This window comes from Fusarium coffeatum (assembly GCF_003316985.1).
Source record: "Fusarium coffeatum strain FIESC_28 chromosome Unknown BRIP53273_contig_123, whole genome shotgun sequence".
Taxonomy (NCBI): Eukaryota; Fungi; Ascomycota; class Sordariomycetes; order Hypocreales; family Nectriaceae; genus Fusarium; species Fusarium coffeatum.
The window spans coordinates 40,483-62,309 of NW_022157916.1; the positions used below are offsets into that span (position 1 = coordinate 40,483).

At 49.1% G+C, this 21,827-nt stretch overlaps 6 protein-coding genes across 6 annotated transcripts; 3 read left to right on the plus strand and 3 right to left on the minus strand.

Moving 5' to 3' along the window:
• Positions 1-1,548: 1,548 nt before the first annotated feature.
• FIESC28_05729 (uncharacterized protein) lies at positions 1,549-5,218 on the plus strand (the record flags this gene model as incomplete). Its single annotated transcript, XM_031159874.1, has 3 exons — positions 1,549-3,165; positions 3,359-3,715; positions 3,773-5,218. The coding sequence occupies 3 exons, from the start codon at positions 1,549-1,551 to the stop codon at positions 5,216-5,218; spliced, it is 3,420 nt and encodes a 1,139-aa protein (XP_031016037.1).
• A 1,050-nt stretch (positions 5,219-6,268) lies between these two features.
• FIESC28_05730 (uncharacterized protein) lies at positions 6,269-7,246 on the plus strand (the record flags this gene model as incomplete). Its single annotated transcript, XM_031159875.1, has 2 exons — positions 6,269-6,502; positions 6,581-7,246. 2 exons carry the CDS (start codon positions 6,269-6,271, stop codon positions 7,244-7,246), a joined length of 900 nt encoding a protein of 299 aa, XP_031016038.1.
• Positions 7,247-7,598: 352 nt separating this feature from the next.
• FIESC28_05731 (uncharacterized protein) lies at positions 7,599-8,627 on the minus strand (the record flags this gene model as incomplete). Its single annotated transcript, XM_031159876.1, has 2 exons — positions 7,599-8,368; positions 8,426-8,627. 2 exons carry the CDS (start codon positions 8,625-8,627, stop codon positions 7,599-7,601), a joined length of 972 nt encoding a protein of 323 aa, XP_031016039.1.
• An 852-nt stretch (positions 8,628-9,479) lies between these two features.
• Positions 9,480-10,448, minus strand: FIESC28_05732 (uncharacterized protein; the record flags this gene model as incomplete). The annotated part of the gene is made up of 1 exon (XM_031159877.1): positions 9,480-10,448. The coding sequence occupies one exon, from the start codon at positions 10,446-10,448 to the stop codon at positions 9,480-9,482; it is 969 nt and encodes a 322-aa protein (XP_031016040.1).
• Positions 10,449-10,993: 545 nt separating this feature from the next.
• FIESC28_05733 (uncharacterized protein) lies at positions 10,994-14,359 on the plus strand (the record flags this gene model as incomplete). The annotated part of the gene is made up of 5 exons (XM_031159878.1): positions 10,994-11,573; positions 11,629-12,249; positions 12,300-12,869; positions 12,931-13,023; positions 13,071-14,359. The coding sequence occupies 5 exons, from the start codon at positions 10,994-10,996 to the stop codon at positions 14,357-14,359; spliced, it is 3,153 nt and encodes a 1,050-aa protein (XP_031016041.1).
• Positions 14,360-14,924: 565 nt separating this feature from the next.
• Positions 14,925-18,735, minus strand: FIESC28_05734 (uncharacterized protein; the record flags this gene model as incomplete). Its single annotated transcript, XM_031159879.1, has 4 exons — positions 14,925-15,199; positions 15,246-18,349; positions 18,436-18,631; positions 18,702-18,735. 4 exons carry the CDS (start codon positions 18,733-18,735, stop codon positions 14,925-14,927), a joined length of 3,609 nt encoding a protein of 1,202 aa, XP_031016042.1.
• Between the last annotated feature and the right edge of the window lie 3,092 nt (positions 18,736-21,827).

Sequence of the window (21,827 nt, forward strand, 5' to 3'; positions counted from 1 at the left end):
CAGAGAATGCAACTGCAGCCAAGACTGGATGAAGCTCAGGCCGCTATAAGAATGGAGCTCATGCGGCCCGTAACTGTAGGAACTCTACTAGGTAACAGCTGAAGTGATTAATTAATCAGTTATGCTGGCAAAAGGGGGTATTGATTGTTCTGTGTTCTGTTCTGTACTCGTACCTATGCAACATCAATTGCCGTGTGTGACCTTCCTAGGTTCCCTACGCTGAAAGTGATATAGTCTGTAACACAACATGAAATGTCATAAACGACGGCGTTTTACTCTTTGACGTTGAGTTCTCTGCAGGGAAAATCCGTTTGCAGATCAAAAAGCCACCCATGTCCGAGTCTGCAGAAGCTCAGACTCAAAGAGTCAAGACATTGGACTCGGATAGAACTGACAATGAGATGGACTGTACGGAGTATGTACGCAAACGTTGAAATCATGACTCTGTTGATTGTGTCTGTTTCTGAAACGCAGGGTTTTCTTGTCGTCTTAATTGTCCATCATATAAACAAAGTTTCGCTTCGCTACTGTAGTCACTCGTCCTTTGAGGCCCAATCTGATAATAGTAAGTTAACTGTATCCGTAGCCAAGACTCCTTCCACCTTGACAGCTGTTGATGTGACGGTCCCCTGTCTGGTTTGGGTCAGTTTGGTTCGTTGTTAGATCAGACGGAAAAAGAGAGAGGAGAAAAAGGGATCCGTTACGGTACATACAGCCCTTGTCGATGTCCTCATCTCCTCCTCTCTCGCTTTCTCGGTAACTACAGTAGCGATTAAACGAGCGAACGAACCAACGACAAACTGTCTTTTCTCCATCTGTGTTTGTTTGATTCGACTTCCTTACCTGCCTCTTTATTTTCTCCTCTGTCTGTCTATCTTCTTTCCCCGCCTCTCTTCTTCTTTCTCTCGTCTCGTCTCGTCTCGTCTCGTCTCTTGGACACGTCGATTCGTTCCCATCTTTATCCTCTCTAGTTATTGGGTAGGTTGGGCATTGCTGTCCCCTCACCTTCACCGACTTGACCTTCTTTCTCTACGACTCTTTCTTTCTCAATTTCTACCTACTATACCTACCATTCTTATATCAAAACCAATCACATCATATTATCTCACTCATCCAATACTTTCCATATAATCCACGACAACAACAACGACAACCCAAGCAGATCAAGTTTCCTTGTCCTTTTCTGTAGAACCTGTTTCACAAGGTAGTCAGTCTACCAAGAACAAGAAAGGCGCTTTGACTACCAACCACCAAAAAAATCAAGGCCTTTCTTCTCACACACTCGAGTCAAGGCATTCGCTTGTCTCAAAAAGCCCATTCTTATATGAGACTACCACTACCGCATGCATTCATTCATTGTAATAGCTAATAGCTAATACCTTACGACTTTGATTATCAACTCAAGTTAAAAAGGGCGACTCACCTGGACACGAATACTGTACTCTCTCACCACCTGCGAGACTTTTTCTTCCCGGCCACTTTATTGACGTCGTATTTATTACCTGCAACCACTTGCTGGGATGCTCTGATACTCCCACAGCTGAGACCATGACGGTACAAGGCGGTTTCACCAGTGCGGGCGAGCAGCCAAGCCCTGACAGTCAGCAAAAACAACAACAGATGCAGCCTTCCAGGGGCTCTTCAGCTCCTCAACAACCCGATGCTTCCTCATCTTCATCAACCTCCGTCGCCCACGCAGATTTGCATCGTCAGAGCCACAATCCTTCAAAACTACCCGCTTTTCGCTTTTCAGACCGAAGCAGAAGCCTTGGAAGTGTGCCCCTAGTTAATAAGGGTGAACCCCTGTCGTTTAACAGCCCCCAATACAAGCGCAACAAGAACCAGCACCAGAATCTCGATTCAAGAAACAAAATCAAGGACGGCCAAACCATTGAATATTTCAACTACAAACCAAAGGTTTCGACATCGCTCTCAACTCCAATATCCGCCCCTACGATAACTTCCGACCTGCAACCATCAATCGAGTCGTCCATTGTCTCACCCAATCCAGACCCCGGCTCTATTACTCCGACTGTCTCGCAGGCCCAGACCCCTGACGCAGTAGCACCAATATCGTCAGACCCAGGCCCTTTGCCAGCCCCAAAAGACGCTGTTAGTGGACCAGCCACAGCGCCCGCCCCAGAGCCTGAATCTGCCCCGGCACAAGCACAAGCATCAGTATCAGCGGCACTCCCAGCGACAAATGATCCTGACACTTCCAATTCTCACCCGACAACGCATCACCGCGACGAGAAACACGCCGTCTCTGCATTAACCTCTGCGCCCACGGACCCATCCACAGACACAAAGCCGCCCGCTCTCTTCTCCAGAAATTCCTCTTCACAACCCACCACTGAATCCAACGCGCCCGTAAAAGCCACTACGTCGCTGCCATCGCAAATTCATTCTAGAACGACTTCGCTTCAGCCATCGTCATCGTCATCGGTGGTCCATCTTTCAGCTGGGATCAAGCGGCCCGCATCTTTCTCTGACGCACATGCACCTGACGCGATCTCCCCGCAACAAGTCTCCTCAACATCCAAGACTCGTACTCGCCGTCCCTTGGTATCGCGCAGATCGACTGCTGGCGCCTCTTCCACTGGTCCGCCGCCTTCCCTAAACTCGGAGCGCCTCCAAGCCATCGAAGCCGCCCAGGAAGGTCAATTCACCTTCCGTGCCTCAGTCGAGAGTTCACCAATTGAATCGCCTTCCGGCCAACGCGAATTAATTTTGCCCAAGACGTTGTCCAGAACTAACACAGATGAGAGACGAGGGTCTGCATCGCAGCGCCCGCCTGTCTCTTATCGACCACCCCTCTCCACCAACAGCAGTACCGATTCATCACCGTCAACCGCTGTCCGCGTCCCTCCAATTCGAGCTTTCCGATCTTCAGGTTCCCGCAAGAGCCTTACTCTCGACATGAACTCAAGACCACGTTTCCACGACTCTGGCGACGAAGACGATGACACCAACCATGACCGCACCCTGCGCGCTCTGGAAGGCCGAACTGACGACAACGCCCTTCATTCAGCCCCCGTCTCGAGCCGTCGCGGCGCCTTCGACAACGAAGATACCGGGGATGTATTTCTAAAGATCGCTAGGGAGGAATCTTCACAGCGCCAAACAGACGAACAGCAGCCCTCTGATGATAATAGAAGCGTAGTGGTGAGTGTTTTCCTTTTGCTTTCTTGTTTACTGCCTCGCAATTTCTGTCGCAGTGGGTTGTGCGCTTTGCATGTGCGCTCATATTGCGCAAGTCCTTCCAGGGTCCACCCAGAACTCAATTCGCGCTCATTTGTGGCTTGGTGTACAAGCATCAAATACACTTTGCTTTACTTTGCAATGCTAACTGAAATAGTCCCGAGCGCCAAGATTCACACATAGACGACCACTATCTTCAGTCGTTCCTGTGCACTCGCCAAATTCCCCTCCCCGAGTTCGACGACGACTTTCTGATCAACAAGAAACTGCTCGCTCACGCTCAAGAGGTTATGAAGACGATAGATCGACTGAAGTCTCTAGAATGTCCACATACCGTACAACACCACGAGATAAGGCAGCGTCGGCGCACCCTGGGGAGGACCTAGGACGCTCGCGAGCTTCTACATCTACAATGCGCCCTTCACCTGTGACACCACGATCGATTATCTTCCAAGAACCCAGCTCTGAAAACTCGAACTACTCCCGTCGCCGATCCTCCGTTACTGACAACAACGTAAGTGGACAAAGTCGAAGCTCTGCCTATAAATCCATGCATCATGGTCACAACAAGACATATAACTCTTCCCCTCTTGTCCGATCTTTCGACTTTCAAATGCACTCAAACGTCGACACCGGCAATGGTGGTGAAGGAACTGAATCAACCTTGTCAAACACTGCCCCTTCCACGGTATGGGACGAACTAGACGACCTCAAATCGAGAATTCATCGACTAGAACTGACTGGTAAGCTGCCTTCGACTTCTGGCGCCGCAGTATCGAGATTATCCGACGACCGACCGCCGACGGCGACTACGACGGCGACAACCATGTCTTCCTCCCCCAAACGAGTTGAGAACGGCCACCGCCAAAACAACGATGCTGTTAGCACCACATCTTCCCATCACCATCGAGAGTCGCATAGCATTCTTCAATCTGCTCTTGTTAAGTCCAAGGCTCTACTCGATGCTGATGTTTATCAAGCGCTTGAATCTGCTGCTAATGATGCCATATCTTTGGCATCCATGATGGGAACTCCTGGTCAACCCGGACCAATCTCCGGTTCCGCTAGCACTATTGGCTCGAATACGACTGTCACTGATCGCCAATTAAGGCGGAAAGCTGAAAGCGTATGCCGTAGCTTGACAGAACTTTGCCTTGCGTTGGGTGAGGAAGTCACTCAAACGAGGATGCCGCGACAGTCAATTGAAGTGCCACCTCCTGTACAGAACGAAGCGCCCATCACCCCAACAGTCAATAAGACCTTCTCTGGATTCTCTCAACGCCGACAGAGCATCGGAAGAAGCGAAAAGCCCGCCCCCAAGGAGAGCGTGACTAGTCCCAGAGCTATGTCCAAGTTTGAGGAGAGACGACTCAGCATCCTCAACGGAAGCTCTCTACCCACATCTCGCACGACAACGTCGATACCATCGACTCCAACCGAGCCTATGTCTAGTCGGAGATCTTCTCTTTTGGTTTCCAGGTCTCGCCGAGCCGGTACCGAAGAGCCCGATGATGGCAGAGTATCATCGCTCCTCCTGAGAACTAGACGTGCCGGTACCGAAGAACCTGATGAAGGCCGCAGAACCTCTTTGTTTGTCCGTAACCGTAGAAATACGGTTGGCGAGGATAGCGAAGACGAATCGAGATTCCGAGGACCTTCTCGGGCTCGTACTGATCTCAACACGATACGAGTCGTACCACAAGATCAAACGCCACAGCCAGCTGAGAACACATCGGCCATCCCACGACGGCGGTACGTTTCGTCGACTATTGGAACGTCTCGCCTGGTCACACCTTCGGTCAACACAGCAACTCCTCCACGGAGATATATGGAGAGGTCCACCCACCAAGACCAAGGCACAAGCGTAGCCGACAAGTTTGCAGAAGAGCGTGCACAGCGCTACACGTCTCTGGGGCAAACAACTATGATCAACCGAACTGGCAGTATGATCAGAAGACCTAACAGGGGGAGCATTGCGTCGGGCAATCCTTCTACAGCTGCGGGCAGCTATAGGTGAAGGTCATAAACAATTATTTTATTGATTTTACGACTGTACAACCACATATTTATGTTTCGAGCGCCGGACGTCATTATTTTCTTACTTTTACTCGGACGGGAAGCACCTCATTATATTTTTTCCCCTTTGTTTCGCATCCGACCCGGCTTGACGATCCATCAAGAGCGTCAGCAAAGATGAACTGCACCATCCTTGGCGCTCAATGTATATATTCAGTCTTTCGACAAGAACACTCTGTGCGGTCTGCAGTATCATGGTGTTTGGAGGGTTGTGCTTTTTTGAAAATGGCGTATGAGGAGTGGCTGGCAACGCAGGAAGCAAGAGCCTATGGTGTAAAGCATTCCTAAATATAAGGGGAAACAGGGGTATTAGGATAGGCATATGGATACCGAGTCAGTTTAATGTACGAGATGGCCTGGATCGTGCTTGTAACGATCTCTGATGGTTAGCTTTGTTGCATCTTTGCATTTCTGTCTATGCTCTCTTGTGAAATCTTAAACGTGAGATATTAGCCCCCAAGACTCTATTAATGAGTCATGGCAAACACAACAAACTGTTCGACGAGTGACATGTTTGATTTGTACAGTAATAATGACTCTTCGGCGAGTAGCGGGAGCTATAAGTCCTATTCAAGAGAGAAAGGCGGCTGAGTCAGGCCGGATTGATAGCGTCAGGGTGTTAGAAAGATTGCCCTGCCGGAACATAGGAGACAAAATATTCTGATCGTTTTTCGTGATTTGCCAAACTGCACTTAGGGTGATTATTTTGGCAGTCAGGCATTCGAGGTTACCTAACTGCTCCTGTAGTACCCAGCAGGCAGGTAGGTACTGCTTGGGCTCCACTGACAGCCTGGTTCACAAGAATTCTTAAACTCTCAACAGACGACTGATGACCAAGTTGATGTCTCTCACCTTTACATCAAAGTTGAGGAATCCATTATTTTCTATCCTCCTTGCGAAAGCTAGACCACCATCCTCAGTTGCCAAGAGCAGTTCGGCTAGTTTTACTCCATTTCATCACAAGACTTTTACACAGCGCATACACAACACCATGGCTGATAACACACTTCGAGAAGATGCACTTCTCGACTTGGAGGACAAGGTACAAGGCAAACACTCAAAGCCAAGAGGCGATAAGGGACGGGGACGAGGTGGTGGCGGCGGTGGTGGCGGCCAAGGTCGAGAGGTGCAGGTCTCAAAGGCTTTGTCCAGGCTCTTGAGACATCAGGCGGCTAATGCTGGTATTCAACTTGACGACGAGGGATTCGCACGTCTAGATGCCGTGGTGAGTAAGCGAAAATCAGCTAGAGAGCTGCGTTGCATTCTCTGTAAAGAGGAAAGTTGGGCTAACATGCTTGTCTAGCTCGCGTGGAATCCATTGAAATCTCTCAAGGCTACACTCAGCGATATCCAAGCCACAGTTTCTGCAGACGGCAAGCAGCGCTTCACCCTGAAGCCAAACCCAGCTACAAATCCATCTCTGGATACCAAATCTACCTCACCAGCTGACTATCTTATCCGTGCCAACCAAGGCCACTCCATCAAGCTTGAGTCAGCTAATCTTCTTACACCCGTGACCGTCGAGGCTGGCAATGTCCCCGAGCGTGTCCTACATGGATCATTCTTTTACTTCTGGCCTGCCATCGTGGAAACGGGTGGCCTGAAACCCATGAGCCGTAATCACGTACATTGCTCAGCAGGAACACCCGAGGAAGGCATCGTGAGCGGTATGCGCAAGGATGCAGAGCTGATCATTGAGGTTGACATGGAGGCGAGTTTGAAGGATGGCATCAAGTGGTGGTTGAGTGATAACGGTGTACTGTTGACTGAAGGTGACGAGCAGGGCATCCTGAGCACAAAGTACTTCAAGTCTGTGACAGGACGCAAGGTCGACGTTGGCGTGCTATGGCAGGATGGACAGTGGGTGGCTGATCTGCCTGCTGACTTGAAGATAAGTCCTCCTTTTGGAAAGGGCCCTCGCCAAGGTGGTGGACGAGGAGGAAGAGGAGGCAAACGAGGCGGTTCCTAGAGCAGACATCATGAATCAAAAGGCTGTGACTTGCATCAGAGCAACATCCATGGCATTCTGAAGACTATTGACATTCATTGATAGCTACCGTGGAGGTACCAGAAAAGTTGGCTGGCGAAAATAATCAAGAAACGAAATGATTTGGTCAAATTATGCGAACTTAAAGTAACGTTTGGGCTACCATGTTCTGGCACACTGAGTCTCGGAAGATAATTTCTCTGTTGTTCAGTTGCTGCCCCGAATAATATTCCGATCGCATCCGTTCTTCCAGATCCCAAAGCCCAAGCCCCAAAAGCATTTCCTATTTCCCTTTTTAACCATGGCAAGGAAACGACAAGAGCAAGAAAGGCGCTCAAGTTGGTCTCGGAACAGAAGCTATCATCTGCTCATATAGCGTGTCCCTGTTCTTCTTTTCACCCTCTAGCCACTCGAGAGTTTTCTGTGCAACCAAATCCTCTGCCTGCTGCCGTCCCTTAACCCCAGTCACAACGCCCGTGTCTGGAGGAATTCTACCATCGTGCCGGAAGATGGGCCGCCCCTTCCAAGTGTCTTCTCCCTCGTTGTCTTGTTCAACGAAATACTTTGGGATGCCGAATTCCATATCAACACCAAGCTTAGCAGCTCGCTCACGAATGGTAGGTCCCTGAATGCCAGCAGTCGAAGCCGGCGTAGGATCACTGGCCTGCGAAGAATCAGCCGTCAGCGCTCCGCCGTCAGAGTTGTTCTCCTCTTCGGTCTTGGTCTGATTGGGATGTTTTCCCGTGATTGAAACCGGCGTACTGCCGTTAGGGTTGTCTTCGTCCTCAGTCCTCCTCTTCGTGCGAGTAGGAGATTCCCCTATGACTGAACCTGGGCGCTTCTCGCCTCTAGATGATGTTGGGCCTTGTCCCTGAAGCCAGTTGAGTGCCTGCATAGCTGCAAAGTTCTTCGCTTTTTGTGCCTTTTTGAAAGTTGGAATTTCTTCGCCAAAAGCGTAGCCATAGCCCTCTTGGGGGAACTGCTGGTTGTTGGATGGCAATGTGCAGATGACGCGAGATCGCGGGATAACTGTACCCGCAACGGACTGATTGAATGTCTCTGAAGTGAATTTGGGGGTTGTGATCTTTTTCTGCTGGCAGTATTCTAGAGAAAACTAGTCAACGATTGCGCCTTGAATATGTGTCAGAGAGGAGTACTTACCAAAAAGCCGACTCACGCAGGTGTCATCAACTTCAATGTCCTTAACAAGTTCGATGAGCATCGCGATTGCGGCAAGCTGCTGCTTTTCCAGCTGTGCAGGTTTCCCGGTGATCTTTTCTTCAGCCTTTTTGCTATTTGCGAATTGGATGAGTCGATCCCAAGGAATTCCTTGTTCGGTGTTGCTGGAGCCTTGGTTGGCCATGGTTTATATATATAGATGGGTTAGAGTGGTGATGATTCACTGTTGATGATCCAAAAGTAAACAAGATGAGATAAAAAGGTGCAGTAGAGAAAGAAGGAAGAAAGAAACGATGGCTTTGGATTAAAGGAACCTGACAATGAAAAAGGGTGTGAGGTGGGTGCAATTTATAGGTAGGTAGTTACAGTTCATGAATCACAGTTGGGGCTTCCCATAGGTAAGTATAGCGCAGCGACGAATCAACAGTTGATCGAAAATGCGGCCAGGGAGGGTCAGTTCGACAGCCTGCCTTTTGATTGACCCGTATTGTATTGATATTGTTGGTCGGATGGCTAACTGGGCTGCGTGTAAGAGAAGCGCTGGATACAAGTTCAAGTGGCTGTGGGGGTCGGCATTCATGGCCTGGCTGGCTGGCTGGCTCTGGTGGAGTTACTTAGGCTGATTGACATTGACAGGCGTCAGAAAAGCCTCCACAGGGTACCTACGAGACAAAATAGTTGAGTCACTGGATGCTACTATAGAGTTGCATTTAGACTGCTTTATATTGGCGCTCTTGGTCGCAATACATATTCTAAGAGTATCAGGTAGAATCTGTGCATGTAGCCTGGTCTAGATCTCTCATGCGCGGTTGTTACACTTTTGACATGAATGTACAAAATCCAGTTGAGAACTTGACAACGCTTGATTTATGTGTTGGTTGTAGACAGGCTTGAAACGCAACATATCGGATGCGACCCGCCGGTCTCACAGGGTATCTACCAACAACTGTGAATGCAATATGTAAAAATCATTCCCACGCCCCTGCAATCGGCTCAACTCGACTCGACTCTTCTTTTCATATTATCCCAGAAGTTATTAAGGCTCTTCAAAGAAACCACCCTCATCGCTATCATCATCGTCACTCTTGACAACAGGTTGTGCGCCCTGGCGTTCTGCAAGTCGGCGCTCTCTGCGATTTTTGGGAGCTGCCCCTGGCTTGCTCTTGGTGTAAGGAGTGGGCTTGGTCTCCTTCTTGGGCTGCGCCTTCGCAGCTGGCACAGTCTTATCTTTGCTTGTCGATGCATTGGCCTTCTTCTGGTTGCGCTCGGGTTTAGTCGGTTCTGTAACCTCAGCCGGCCGTCTCTCCCTCAGATTTCGCAGCGCATGAAATCCATCTTTCATCGCTTGCTCAACTTCCGACCAAATTGGCGGCCTCTCTGTGTGCAACAGGCCTCTCTGCTTAAGGGGTGTGTAGTCAAGCTTGTCGTCATCCTTCTCTTCCTCTTGCTTGTCCGATTTGGCGTTTGTGTAGAGGCTGATATAGGGCTCGGCGTGGGGAAAGTGCTGAGTGTATGCCTCGTCCACTTCAGCAATATGGAGGTCGCGCTTCAATCCCTCGAGCTCCTCTGTTTCTGTCGATTCGGTCTGATCAATCTTCTTGCACAGCTGCCTCGCTAATCTCGACGCCTTCTTTCGCTCTACGCACAGCAGGTTAGCCTTTCCCTTCACATCCGACATAGGACTAAAAATAATCGTACCAAAAAAGCGAACCATGTGATATTTCGAGATCATGGCACTTCGTAGCTTTTGGAAGCTCTTGTCGTCAACTGTAGCCTTGAGCGCGCCCAGCTCTCGCTCGAGATCGTTGCGAACATTGGCGGGTAGTTCTTGGTTTCTGTTGAGGAGTCGCTCAATGGTTCGCGTTCGCTTCTTGGCCCATGTTGAAGTCCCTTCGTTCGGCCGGTGCTTCGTCTTGCTCTGCTTGCGCTTCTTGGCGCCATTGAAAGATGCTCTGTCTCGAGGCTCAGGTGAGCCAACCTCTGAATACTCTCTCTTTTGCGCCATTTTAGTTCAATGAAATATCTTGATTGTGTCTGGGAAGACTGTGCGGGTTAAATGCCCGATTTATCTGAAGAGAAAAGCGATCAAAATGACTGAATATAATAAAGAGACTTAGAAATGGTCAACTTTTTTTTTACTGGCGGGGACTTTGATGCAGGTAGCGGTACCTTATCTTATCGACTGCCTCCAGTTCTGGATTAGCGTTGTGTTCCTTCCATTGTGTGGGGAAGGTCTATTCCTAGAAGCTCAATCCATCTAAGCTCAACACCATTCATTCATCCGATACCAAACAATTCAACGGACTCTTGATTTAATGGCATCGACAGGAATCCTCGAAATCGCGAATTCAAAACTTTTCCCTGTCGATCTACTTCCAAATTCAAACTCAGACTCAGATGCAGAGCTATCTTACGTGACTTAATGCCTCTGTCTCAACTGTGTTCTGAGTTGTATCGAACCTCTCTTGTCTAAATGCTGCTCTGAACAGAACAATTGGAATATTATAAATTCTTGCATGAAGCACGCCTTCGAGCTAATCATTCTCCGCTATGGATCGCCCCGAGCCAGGACTCGTCAAATGGTCGTCCAACCCTTCTTATGACAACTTCATTCATATCAACCTTCAGCATCGCGTGGTCCAAGTTTATGAACCGACTGGTCATGCAAGAGCGGGACGGTTCGATTATCAGAAGCTTACTCGTCACGATGACTTCCCGCCTCTCACGACTTACGACTGGTCACCGACTAACCCCGGCCTTCTCGCTGTTGGCACTGGAAGTGGCATCGTAAACTTGCTGAGGATTGACGATGGTTCCAATGCATATGTTGAGCTGGGCCTCAAAATGTCCCGCACATGCCAGGCCGTTGCGTTCAATACTACAGGCTTGTTAGCGGTGGGCCTTGACAGGGTCCGAATGGACCAATGTCTTCATATCTGGGACGTTAGCCGACTGTCTTCAATAGACAAGAACACGAAAGGCTTTCCTTCGGATGCAACTAATATTGCTGACCCAAAACATCGTCTGGAGCCCAGCGTCTCTGTATCGAGTATCAAGTTTTTTGAGGATAGCCCTCAAACTCTTGTGGTTGGTATTAAGGCCCAAGGCCTCCGAATACATGATCTTCGCGGTAAGCCTCATAATCAACCACCATTTGAGCAAACTGACCTGATATTCTCCCATAGATCCTGGAAGCATTGTGACATTCCAGACCAAATGTAACAATAATCTCACAATCGACTATGCTGATCAGAATTACTTTGCTTCATCCGCACTCGATCATCCTGGTGTAATGATATGGGATCGGAGAGCCACAACACGCCCTGTGGCTTCCCATGCGTACATGCAAGCAATCGAGGAGGACGAACTTCCATGGGGTGGAGCATTACGTCTCGATCGAGTGATTGAGACAGACTCCGATCCCTTCTTGGCAGAAGGAAAGTATTCTTTAGTCCGCTCTCTTCGTTACTGTCGTGACCACCGCGGCTTACTTGCTGTCCTATCGCGTACTGGACAGCTCAAGGTCTTGAACACTAACAAAGAAACCCCGTCTTCCGGTTCAAGTAATCCAGAGCTTCTGCAAGTCCAAAAGTCGTACGAGATGGACGTCTCCTATGTTGAAACATCAAGAAAGAACGACCGAATTGTTGCTTTTGACTGGGTGACATTGAGCTCACCAGTACTACGTCCACGATTACTTGTTCTACGAGCAAATGGGAACTTTGAGATCCTGGAACAGCCATCGCAGACTTCGGATCACGTCTACAAACTCGTTCCATGGAAATCACCACATCGTGGGCTTGAAGGTAAATTGGATCAAAATTTTCAAACATTTGTTCGATCTAATTATATACAGAGGGAGCGCCGTATCGAAGCATAATGCAGTTCGAGCCCGCGCAGGCCCCTGACATTCTAGGGCCCCTACTCATCGAAGAAGCGCTATCGGACGTACCTCTTTTCGGGTCAGATAGCGCAAGTATTCGGGTAGACACAGAAGCGGCACTAAAGGCGAACAGTCTGTCTTCAGTTGTGATAGAGGACGTCGGAGCCACGTCAAGACCATTACCTGAAGCCTTCCACAAAGCATCTACAGTGGCACCTAAAATTAGAGCCCTACGTGCATTTGTCAGAGATGAGTTTCAAGCACCCAAAGGTATCAAGCCCCGTGCTGGCGATACCAAGATCGTGCAAAGTGAAACGAGCGAGATGTCTTTGGCTTCAGACAGTTTAGGGTCTTGTCGAGAGATACACGATGCCTTATTAGCTTCACTCGCTGAGGCTGAAGGTCTGCCCAGAGAAGCACAGAGCGTGCTTGATCACGCGATGCTGCTGCGTGCCAAAGAGAAATATCTCTTTGATCCTGTGGCAAACAGAGATATTGTAGCGGATGACCCTTGGGTCAAGTATGTGTGGGACTGGGTTGCCAGTAAGTATATCTAAAAATATGGAACGAGACAACTGTTGTAGTAGGAGCTCACCAATCTTAGGTGCTGAACATTTCGCCGACGATGGAGGCATGATTCTGTCCAATATTGACATGAGCTACCTGGGAGTCCATTCAATATGGACCAACAATCTCGGTAAGTACATAGTGTTATTCCAAGAGCATCGGCTGACCACAATATAGGCCGGGAACCTTCCACTCGTCTACCCCCAGGCACCGCACCTCCTGACCGTTCGACGTGGGAACGCAGCATTGCGAATTTCTGCAAGAAGCAGCATCTTCCTAAATTCGATGGAGCGGCTACTAAGTGGCCCGCCCTTCGTCAGCTCTGCCTGGATGTGTCAGGTTGGGGAGATTCAGAAAAGCATGATCCCAAAGGCCGTAACCGCAAGGCGGATCCAGAGTATCCTACCACCATTCATACCATGGCGGCTGCTCGAGCTTTGTTCACGGGTGACCACAAGGAAGCTATTCAGATTCTCAAGAAAGCCAGCACCGCACACCCAGAACTGTTATTTGTGTCCCTAGCTCTACAGCTCATGGGTGGTGGGGATAGTACACTGGCCAAAGAACAGCTTGATTTTGACGAAGCAGTCGCCTCAAAGACTGACCCCTATTTGCGGGCTATCTCATCACTCATTGCAACTGGTGATTGGACGGCCATAGCCAGCCAACTTTCTCTCCCCTTATCAGATCGCGTGTATATCGCTATACGCAATTTCGACGATGATCATCTCACCAAGTGGCTCAACGAGCAGATTGATCTGGCGATAGCAGATGGAGACATAGAAGGCATTGTCCTTACCGGTATTACTGAGCCCATGGTCGACATATTTGCTCGTTACATACAAAAGTTCCATGATGTCCAAACAGCAACGTTGGTCCTGTCTATATGTGCACCTCGCTATATTGACGATATACGCTGCCGGGCGTGGCGCAACGCATACCGAGCCCATCTTCAACGTCACAAACTTTTCTTCCAGCGTACAAAATTCGATGTTGAGTCTACGAAACGTTCCAAACGGGACGGCATCCCTAAACTCAAGCCACCCTCTCGCCAAATCGCCCTCCGCTGCGTTTTCTGCGACGCCGAGACATCTCTTGCAAATAATGCCAGCCACCCTCCCCACCTTGGAGGTGGCCCTGCTGCACAAGCAGCATCAGCGCTCGAGTCTCGTAACCCGCTCCTCGCGACGAGCATCAACGCAGGTGTAAGCTGCCCCAACTGCGGTCGACATCTCCCAAGATGTGTAGTGTGTCTCGAGATTGTCGGTGTACCGCGCTCTGACAAGCCGGAGGAGAAAAGTGAAGCCAAGATGGCCGGACAGTTCCCAACATTCTGTCTTCGCTGCGAACATGTTTTGCACCTTGACCATGCTCGGCAGTGGTTTGCTAGACACGCCGAGTGTCCGGTGCCCGAGTGTCGATGCCGGTGCAATTTCAGGGCTAATCCCGAGTTGAATTATCGTTAGAATGTGTACAGGAGCATTCACTTGGGTGCTACATAGATCTGCTTCAAAGATGAAAATCTCACCGAGGGTTTCATTCTCAGAGATATCCATAGTGGTGTATATACATTTTGAATATTGGTAATTTCTATCTCCAATTGCTTCTGGAAATGAGAATGCCTTGCATCCTGCATTTCTTTTCTTTCTATCGCAATGTCACCAAAATCAAAAGTTCGAAAACAACTCCCGCCAGTGTGCCCAATCCATATCCTTCACGCTCTTTGGAAATCCGGTCTTTGTATCCTCCATGCCGGAGTAATTCGTTTAAATAAAAAAAAAAAGTTCATACTAGCCTTTCCGGCGTTGCACCTAATGTTGGAGCAGGTATCGTGTGTTCTCTTCTATCTTCGTTCAGGTTGCTCCACGTCAATCGCATCTAACGCGTATAAGACAAAGGGGGGGAATAATGAGGTCGCTTTGTCCACAAGGGTATTGTGACCATAATAAATCGTCAAGTAGTGCATCAGAATGTTTGGTCATCGACATCTCTTATATATATCGTGTTCTGAGAATGGGTAAGGCTGTAGCCTCATGCATCGTTTGCAAGTTGGCACCAGGGGTGTTCTAACACCTGGTTGATGTCGTAGCGTTTGGCGACATCACGATCCAGCATGCAGCGAATGAGGTCAATGCTTTCTTCGCTTAGGATATAAGGTATTCGCAGGTCGCGGTCCATGATCTCGTCAACGCTGTAGAAAGGATTCTCCTTGTAGATGATGGTGTAGAGAAGGATACCCAGGGCCCATACATCTTGCTCCATACCCCGATAAGGCTTGCCAGCGAGAACCTCGGGAGCGGCATAATCTAGATAAAAATTAGCATTACTCAGTCAAGTAGGCAGGGGTCATACCGATTGTTCCAACGAAAACATCAAACGGTCCGCTTTTGATATATGCAGCACTTCCAAAATCGATAAGTTTGATGTTGCCTTCCCCGTCAAGGATCACATTCTCGTCCTTGATATCGCGGTGGACCACCTTGGCTTTGGTGTGTAGGTGGTGAATAGCGTTTGCGACTTGGACGAAGATGCTGCAGCACTCGGCCTCATCCATGTTGGTTCTCAGTTCGATGTAATCAAATAAGTCCATGCCAGGCAATCCGTGAGGAATCATCTCAATATAATAATTTACGTCGTCTTCAAAGAAGCCCTGCATCTCAACGATGTTGGGGTGACGTAGCTCAGGCTTGCGAAGGTACTCCAGGACATGAACTTCCAGAGGAACAGTACCCAGTTTCCTGTCCCTTGTCCAAGTGTCCACGAGAATACGGCGCTTGGTGACGTACTTGAGCACGATCTTCTTGCCCGACTCCTTATGCCGGGCTAGCTTCACTTGACCGTACGCACCTTGGCCCATTTCCTCAAGTATCGTATAGTCGTTGATTGTTTTCTTATGTGGAGGTTCGACAACCTTTGGTACTGGGGGCGCCTCCTCAGGCTTAGGCTTTGTTTGCTGGCCGGTGATCTTGGCAGCAGCATTCATGGCAGCGTCTTTCAAATGCCTGGACAGCGAGCTGGCAGCGACTAGCATGTTCTTTCGAGGTGACTCGTCATCCGAGGCAATTTCCAAAGGTGTATGAGCTGGAGTCTGACCAGGGGACGGTTGGTGGAGGGGTGTGCGGGCTCCGGGAGTAGGACTCTCAAGGTTGAGATGAGGCTGGGTGCCATGAAGATGGCGTGAGTAGGTAACCCACAAAGCATACACTATTTCTGAATGAGTCACTTCGAAAGTTGCGTCTCCATCGCCGGTGGCGTTGTCCTCATCACTGCCTTCAGCAACAGTTTCGTTCACCACACGGGTCTTCTTTTCACTCTTGACTACGCGCATCTGGACATCGACTTTCAGGTCGGACCCGTCGCGATGCTTCGCACTCAATCCAGCAGGATGGAGGAAAGCCGACGCAGCATCGGGTCTGTTCTCTTTCAGTGCAAGGAATGCCGATGCTTTCCTGAAACGATGCTCAGGAACAACCATACCATCGAGGAGCTGAATGCCATCCTCATCTATCAACGATTCGAGAATGCTGTCAAACTCTGGGATCAATGCATTGATCGACATACCATCGGCCTTTTCAAATCCAAAGAGTGCACCGCAAAAGGCTGAGTTTGAGCTTCGGATCTTGAGGGATTCGGGCTCAACTACAATGATTCCAGCCATGTGAGGGAAAGTCGATACACGAAGCTCAAGCTTGCCACGAGTTTGCTCGACCGTACAAGGAATGTTGACTTGTGGTGAATGGGGACAAGTAAAATATCTTCGTCTTGTCGCTTGGGCGAAGTCGATCTCTCCCGTGTTGGGATCGATACCTTGGCGAGGGATCCGTGGAATAAGTCTCGCGATATCGAATCCAGGGGGGATCGACTCGAATCCCCAGATAGTGGTAGTAGACCCGGAAACTTTTTGCACGATTCCTTCTTCGTCCAGTGTGATGTAAGCAACATCTTCGTGGATTTCTTCCAGGACCCAGATCAGGCCGACCTTCTTTTCCTTCACCCAGAGACTTGCTGAACCGGTCGCACCGTTACGCTTTTGAATTGGGACAACATCACCGCACAGTAGTACGCCTCTAGACGAATTAGTTTGGCTATGGCCGTGACCACCAGCTCCAACTTTTGGAGGGTTGGGATCGCCGCTGTGAACCGTTTGTGCACGCCTTTGCGTCTGGTTGCGTGGTTGAGTCCTCGAATTGGGCTTGCTCAGGAGCTGGGCTGTTATTCCAGATCTACCGTTGAGCAAAGCCGACGCCGCTGAAGCAGCCGGAGTACTTGGTCCAGAAGACGTCTGCCCTTCGCTGTACTCGTCGTCTGATTGTTTTAGAAGCTTTCGCTCTAGCCACGACCTCCTCTCTTCCTGAACAACCTCCAAAATACCCATCTTGCGCACCTCAGCTTTGGTCACGCCGAAAACCAAACAAGCAAGATCGTTGGCTGCGATGATAGTCCAGGGAGGCTTCACTTCTGTTGTGAAGATTGCTTGGGCGGCGGGTACCCAGCGATTTGTGTGACCGTGTACAGAAGGGCCTAACTGGGTGGGGAAGTTGGCTGCTGTGGCACTGGGAAGTTGCGCCAAAGAAGGAGAGTTCAGCGGTTCTTGATAGATAGGCTGTCCTGTCAAGAATGGCTGTGACACTGTGTCCATCAACCTATCTTGAGCTGAAACTGCTGTGATATCCGTCATGGTTCGCTTCAAGGTCAACTTCGGCCGAACGGGTGCCGATTTCCCACCAGTGCTCTCATTCTCATTTGCCGGTACCGATGATTGATCTGACTTGTGAGCAGCCTCATGAGCCACTGGTTCGAGGTGGTTAGATCTTCTTGTTGTTTCGACTCTTGATCGTCGAGGAGGTGGCGACGTTTGGCGAGGGCTGATCAAGTCTGTGCTGGATGTTCGAGGATTGAAGTTTTTGTCAAAGACATTTTCTTGAGAAACCTCCGCAGGGCCGGTTAAAGGAGCTGGGGTGTAATCGTCGTCGGGATTTGGCAAATTTCCGGCTCTGATGAGTTGTGCTTGAGCCAGTAGGTCGAGCATATTCTGGGTCTCTACATCGCCGCTTACCCTCGCCTGGGCACTCGCAAGAGCAGCCTGTGACGAGCTGATAGGAAGTCCCATATGGTCCTTCATGAACTCAATGGATCGCTTGAGAACATTTTGTCGGTTATGCAGGAAGTCTTCGGATTGATTGGCAAACGAGAAAGAATGTAAAGATTCGGATGGAAAGCGGGAGAGGTCGTCAGCGAAACTTGGAGTTGCAGGGCCGCCTGTCAATGATAAGCTGCCTGCGCTGGCGGCCATAGCACTCATGGAGGTTGACCGAGATAAGGCGGCAACGGAGGGGCTTCGTGAAGAGGCTCGAGATCCTGGTAGTGTTGGGTTTCTCGATGGTGGGCGTTGTTGTCTTATTCGTCGAAGGCCGGACAGGCCCAAGCCATGCTCGTGATCGGTCATGATGGGAGACCTATAGATGATGTGGTGGTCAGCAATCGCCAGCAGAGGTTGGACGCCACTTCTGGGTTGAGTGACGCATGATCCCGCTCGACATACCTGGCGATAGCTTCAAGGTCAGCGGCTGCTGCCGCCGCTGCGGATGCATCCAGAGACATTCGTGCTCTACTTCGATCCGTGGTCGATGAGTTTCGAGCGGCCGCCAAATTTCCTGTGCTACGGTTCTTTGGCAAGGAGAGAGCCATCGGGAACTTCTCGCGTCCGCGTTCATCATCTCCCGTGCGATTTTCAGCTCCTACAGTAAACATTGGTCAGTCACCGGCAAAGCCAGGTCAAGAGTAGTGCCGGGTTGTGGAAAAGAATACCATGATCATTATTTCCGCCATGCATCTGTAGCATAGTTGGAGTCGGCCAAGGGAAGGCCGAAACCACGGATCAAGTCGTGAAGGAAGGGCTGCGAGAGGCCTGCTCTGAGGATGGCGGGGTCAAGCAGGAAATCTCGGTTGCCTCGATTGCCAAAGTTGGATGAGAATTGAAACCAGCCGTTACCGCGAAAGGGGGATCGTGTGTCGTAGGATTATCCAAAAAAGACTGGTGGATAGTCAAGGTATGTATGAATAAATGTCGAGTCGTCGATATTCTAGGGTTGAGAGTCGAAGGGTGACGATTGAGACTGTCGAGGATGGGGGTGTCTTTGCAGGGCTGTGTCTTGGCTTGTGACCTGAATCACAAAGGAAACAGTTGCTATGAGTCGTGTGGGATGCCAAGTGTGTGCAGTTATGAGGGGAACGGGTAATCGTATAAGTGTAAGAATATTGAAGTTTGCGAAACAGATGCACAAGGCGTTTGCGACAGGAGAAAATAAAATGCCCTCGCGAACTTTTAATTGTCAAGAACCTTCGTCGAGTAAAGTACCTAAAGAACGAACGTAGGTACGGATGTTGAAGGCACCAACCTAATCATGGAGTATGGAGACTCCGAAGAGGATTTGAGGCGCTATCATAGGCTGCTCTCGAGACTTGTGAAGTCATTAGATAACCTGATTGGCTCAGATTGAATCGTAGCCACTACCTGCTCCCGGGGGACCCCCCAAAAGATGCACTGAATAGGCAGCACGTTGAGTTAAGCCCAGCCGTTGTAAGCCATTTGCACCCATCATTGAACCTGGTCCGACGAGGCAAATGACGCAGCCGTTTTCTGTTTCCGCACAACCCGATGTCAGATGAGATCCAACTTATCAAGTCTTTGGCATCTTACTGTATCTACGTATGTAGTGTTTTTGATTGTTTTACAATTCATAGTTATTTGTCCAGGTCGGGTAAGATCTGAGCTGTAAACATACAAGATCTTGGCTTCCAATAATCTAGTGCTCTCTTGCTTGCGACACTTAATTCCTCAGCTGCGGATCAACTGAAACTCTGCATACGACTTGCCAATCGTTATCATCGAAGAACAGTTGAAAGATTGACGCCACGCCGATGGTCGTTCTCTATCAAGACAAGAAGAGTACAGTATGGAACTAATGTACATAATGCTTCTCCAAGAATGGCTCAATAAAACAAGAAGCATGTGAATCAGGTAAATTGCCCGTTTCCCAGAACCAAGGCTTTACCCCTTGTTACCCATGGTAACTTGAAACTTAGATTTCATGCACTCAAAAAGTTTAAAAATCAACGCTGATAGTTTATTTGACGCAGAGGATAGTAGGTAGGTACCTATACAATGGATGATATACCTCTCAGCCAACTACAACTATGCTACACTACAGTACAGAGTGTAACATGGGAAACAAAGTGCATCAATTTGATTGTATAGAAGCTAACACACCCTATGGCGAGAAATATCATGCTATTGTACGTGTTTGCTCATGCTATTGTACGTGTTTGCTGATACTGTATCTACAGTACCCACGTGCAGTAGATCGTGGAGGAAATAGCTCATTGAGCCATAAGTATTTCCTACCAATAACTTTGCCCGAATAACATTCATTGCCAAGAACATGTGAGCCTGCGGATATACAAATCAAGAACGGAAAACGTCAAGATGGCAGTTGGAAAACAAGCAAATAGTTCGAGTGTCTGTTTACTCGATATCCGTGCTCATATAAGACTCGAGATTCACAGATCTGTAGTAACAATCAGCGAACTCACTAATCACCAATTACATAAACGTAAATACGACAAATCCAGTATGAGGACAAAATAATTACCTGTGGAAATCCGACTTGAACTCAGGGCACGAGTTCTCCTCGTCAAGTATTGACCGCTGGTATGGGACTGGCCATTCTCCATTTCTATCAGTCGAAGTGTGACCAACCGAGTCAGACGATCACCCCAACAGCTCAGATCTTCTGTCATGTCTCAACCAGACAAGGCCAAATTGTTCTTTGACCACGCGACATGAACCAGTGATAGTATATGTACCTAGTCTTTGATTCTCTACTGAATACATAGCTGATAAGAAAGATAGCAACAATGTGACAATAGTCCTGGAATCTAATCTATTGGGCGGTAGATGATCATACGGTCGCTGGGAAGCTACCTGAGATGAACATGAAGCCCCATGAAAAGATGTCTGGTGATCCCAGTGGTGCATTTCCAGCCTTAGCACGCGACACATGAGCGATTCAAGCGACAGTGTTCACCATAGGTACATTTTGAAACGACTGTTGTAATGAACGTCTTTTGTCGAGGTATGAAAACTTCCAAACATTCAGAGCGATAAGGACAATCGAATCGGGCTGTTATCGCCCGAGCATAGAAGGCGGGGTCATCTGCTTTCAAGTCTTGGAAGGATGCCCCTCATCCTTCCATCCTTCCATTTCAGTGGGGTCTTCCCCAGGGTTTCCCAAAGTTGCTTACAGTCGAGACTGAAAGAGGAAGGAACCAAGACGAGAGGGCGTTGAGCAGACAAACCAAAGAATTAATGAGAAGAAATAACCTATAGGCTAATAGTCGGGGCTACTGTACTGATTTGTTGAGATCAACGAATATTCCCCTCACCAGTGGCCAGACGGGGTTCTGACCGCCTTCGAGAAGTTAAAAACTGACAGTACAGTACTGTGCAGCACTGTACCTCTACTGTACATAACATGAATGCGGAGAAAGTTGTCAGGTTGTCTCCCCATGGTTGGCCCAGCCTCAAGCCATGGACCCTTGAGTCAGGGACGGATTTTGAATCGTGCGTTGGTACAGGTCGACGTGCAGTAGTCGGAGGCAAGGTCCCTGAGTCTGTGGTGCCATCTGGCTGAAGCAACGGTCCATTGGTAACCATTTGCAGTAGTGATGGTCTTTGCAATGGATGCGGATGCCTCAGTTGATCAGTTTAAGCGAGCCCATTTTCTGGCGGCAGGCATCCAGGAGAGAGACCTGCACTCTGGTGTCTTGTCAGGAACAAACAAAGGGCATTGAATGCTATTCATAGTTGGTAAAACAGCCTCAGCGTGAGAGATATAAAAAAGTGCCACGCGGACACGAGAAACTGACTTGGAC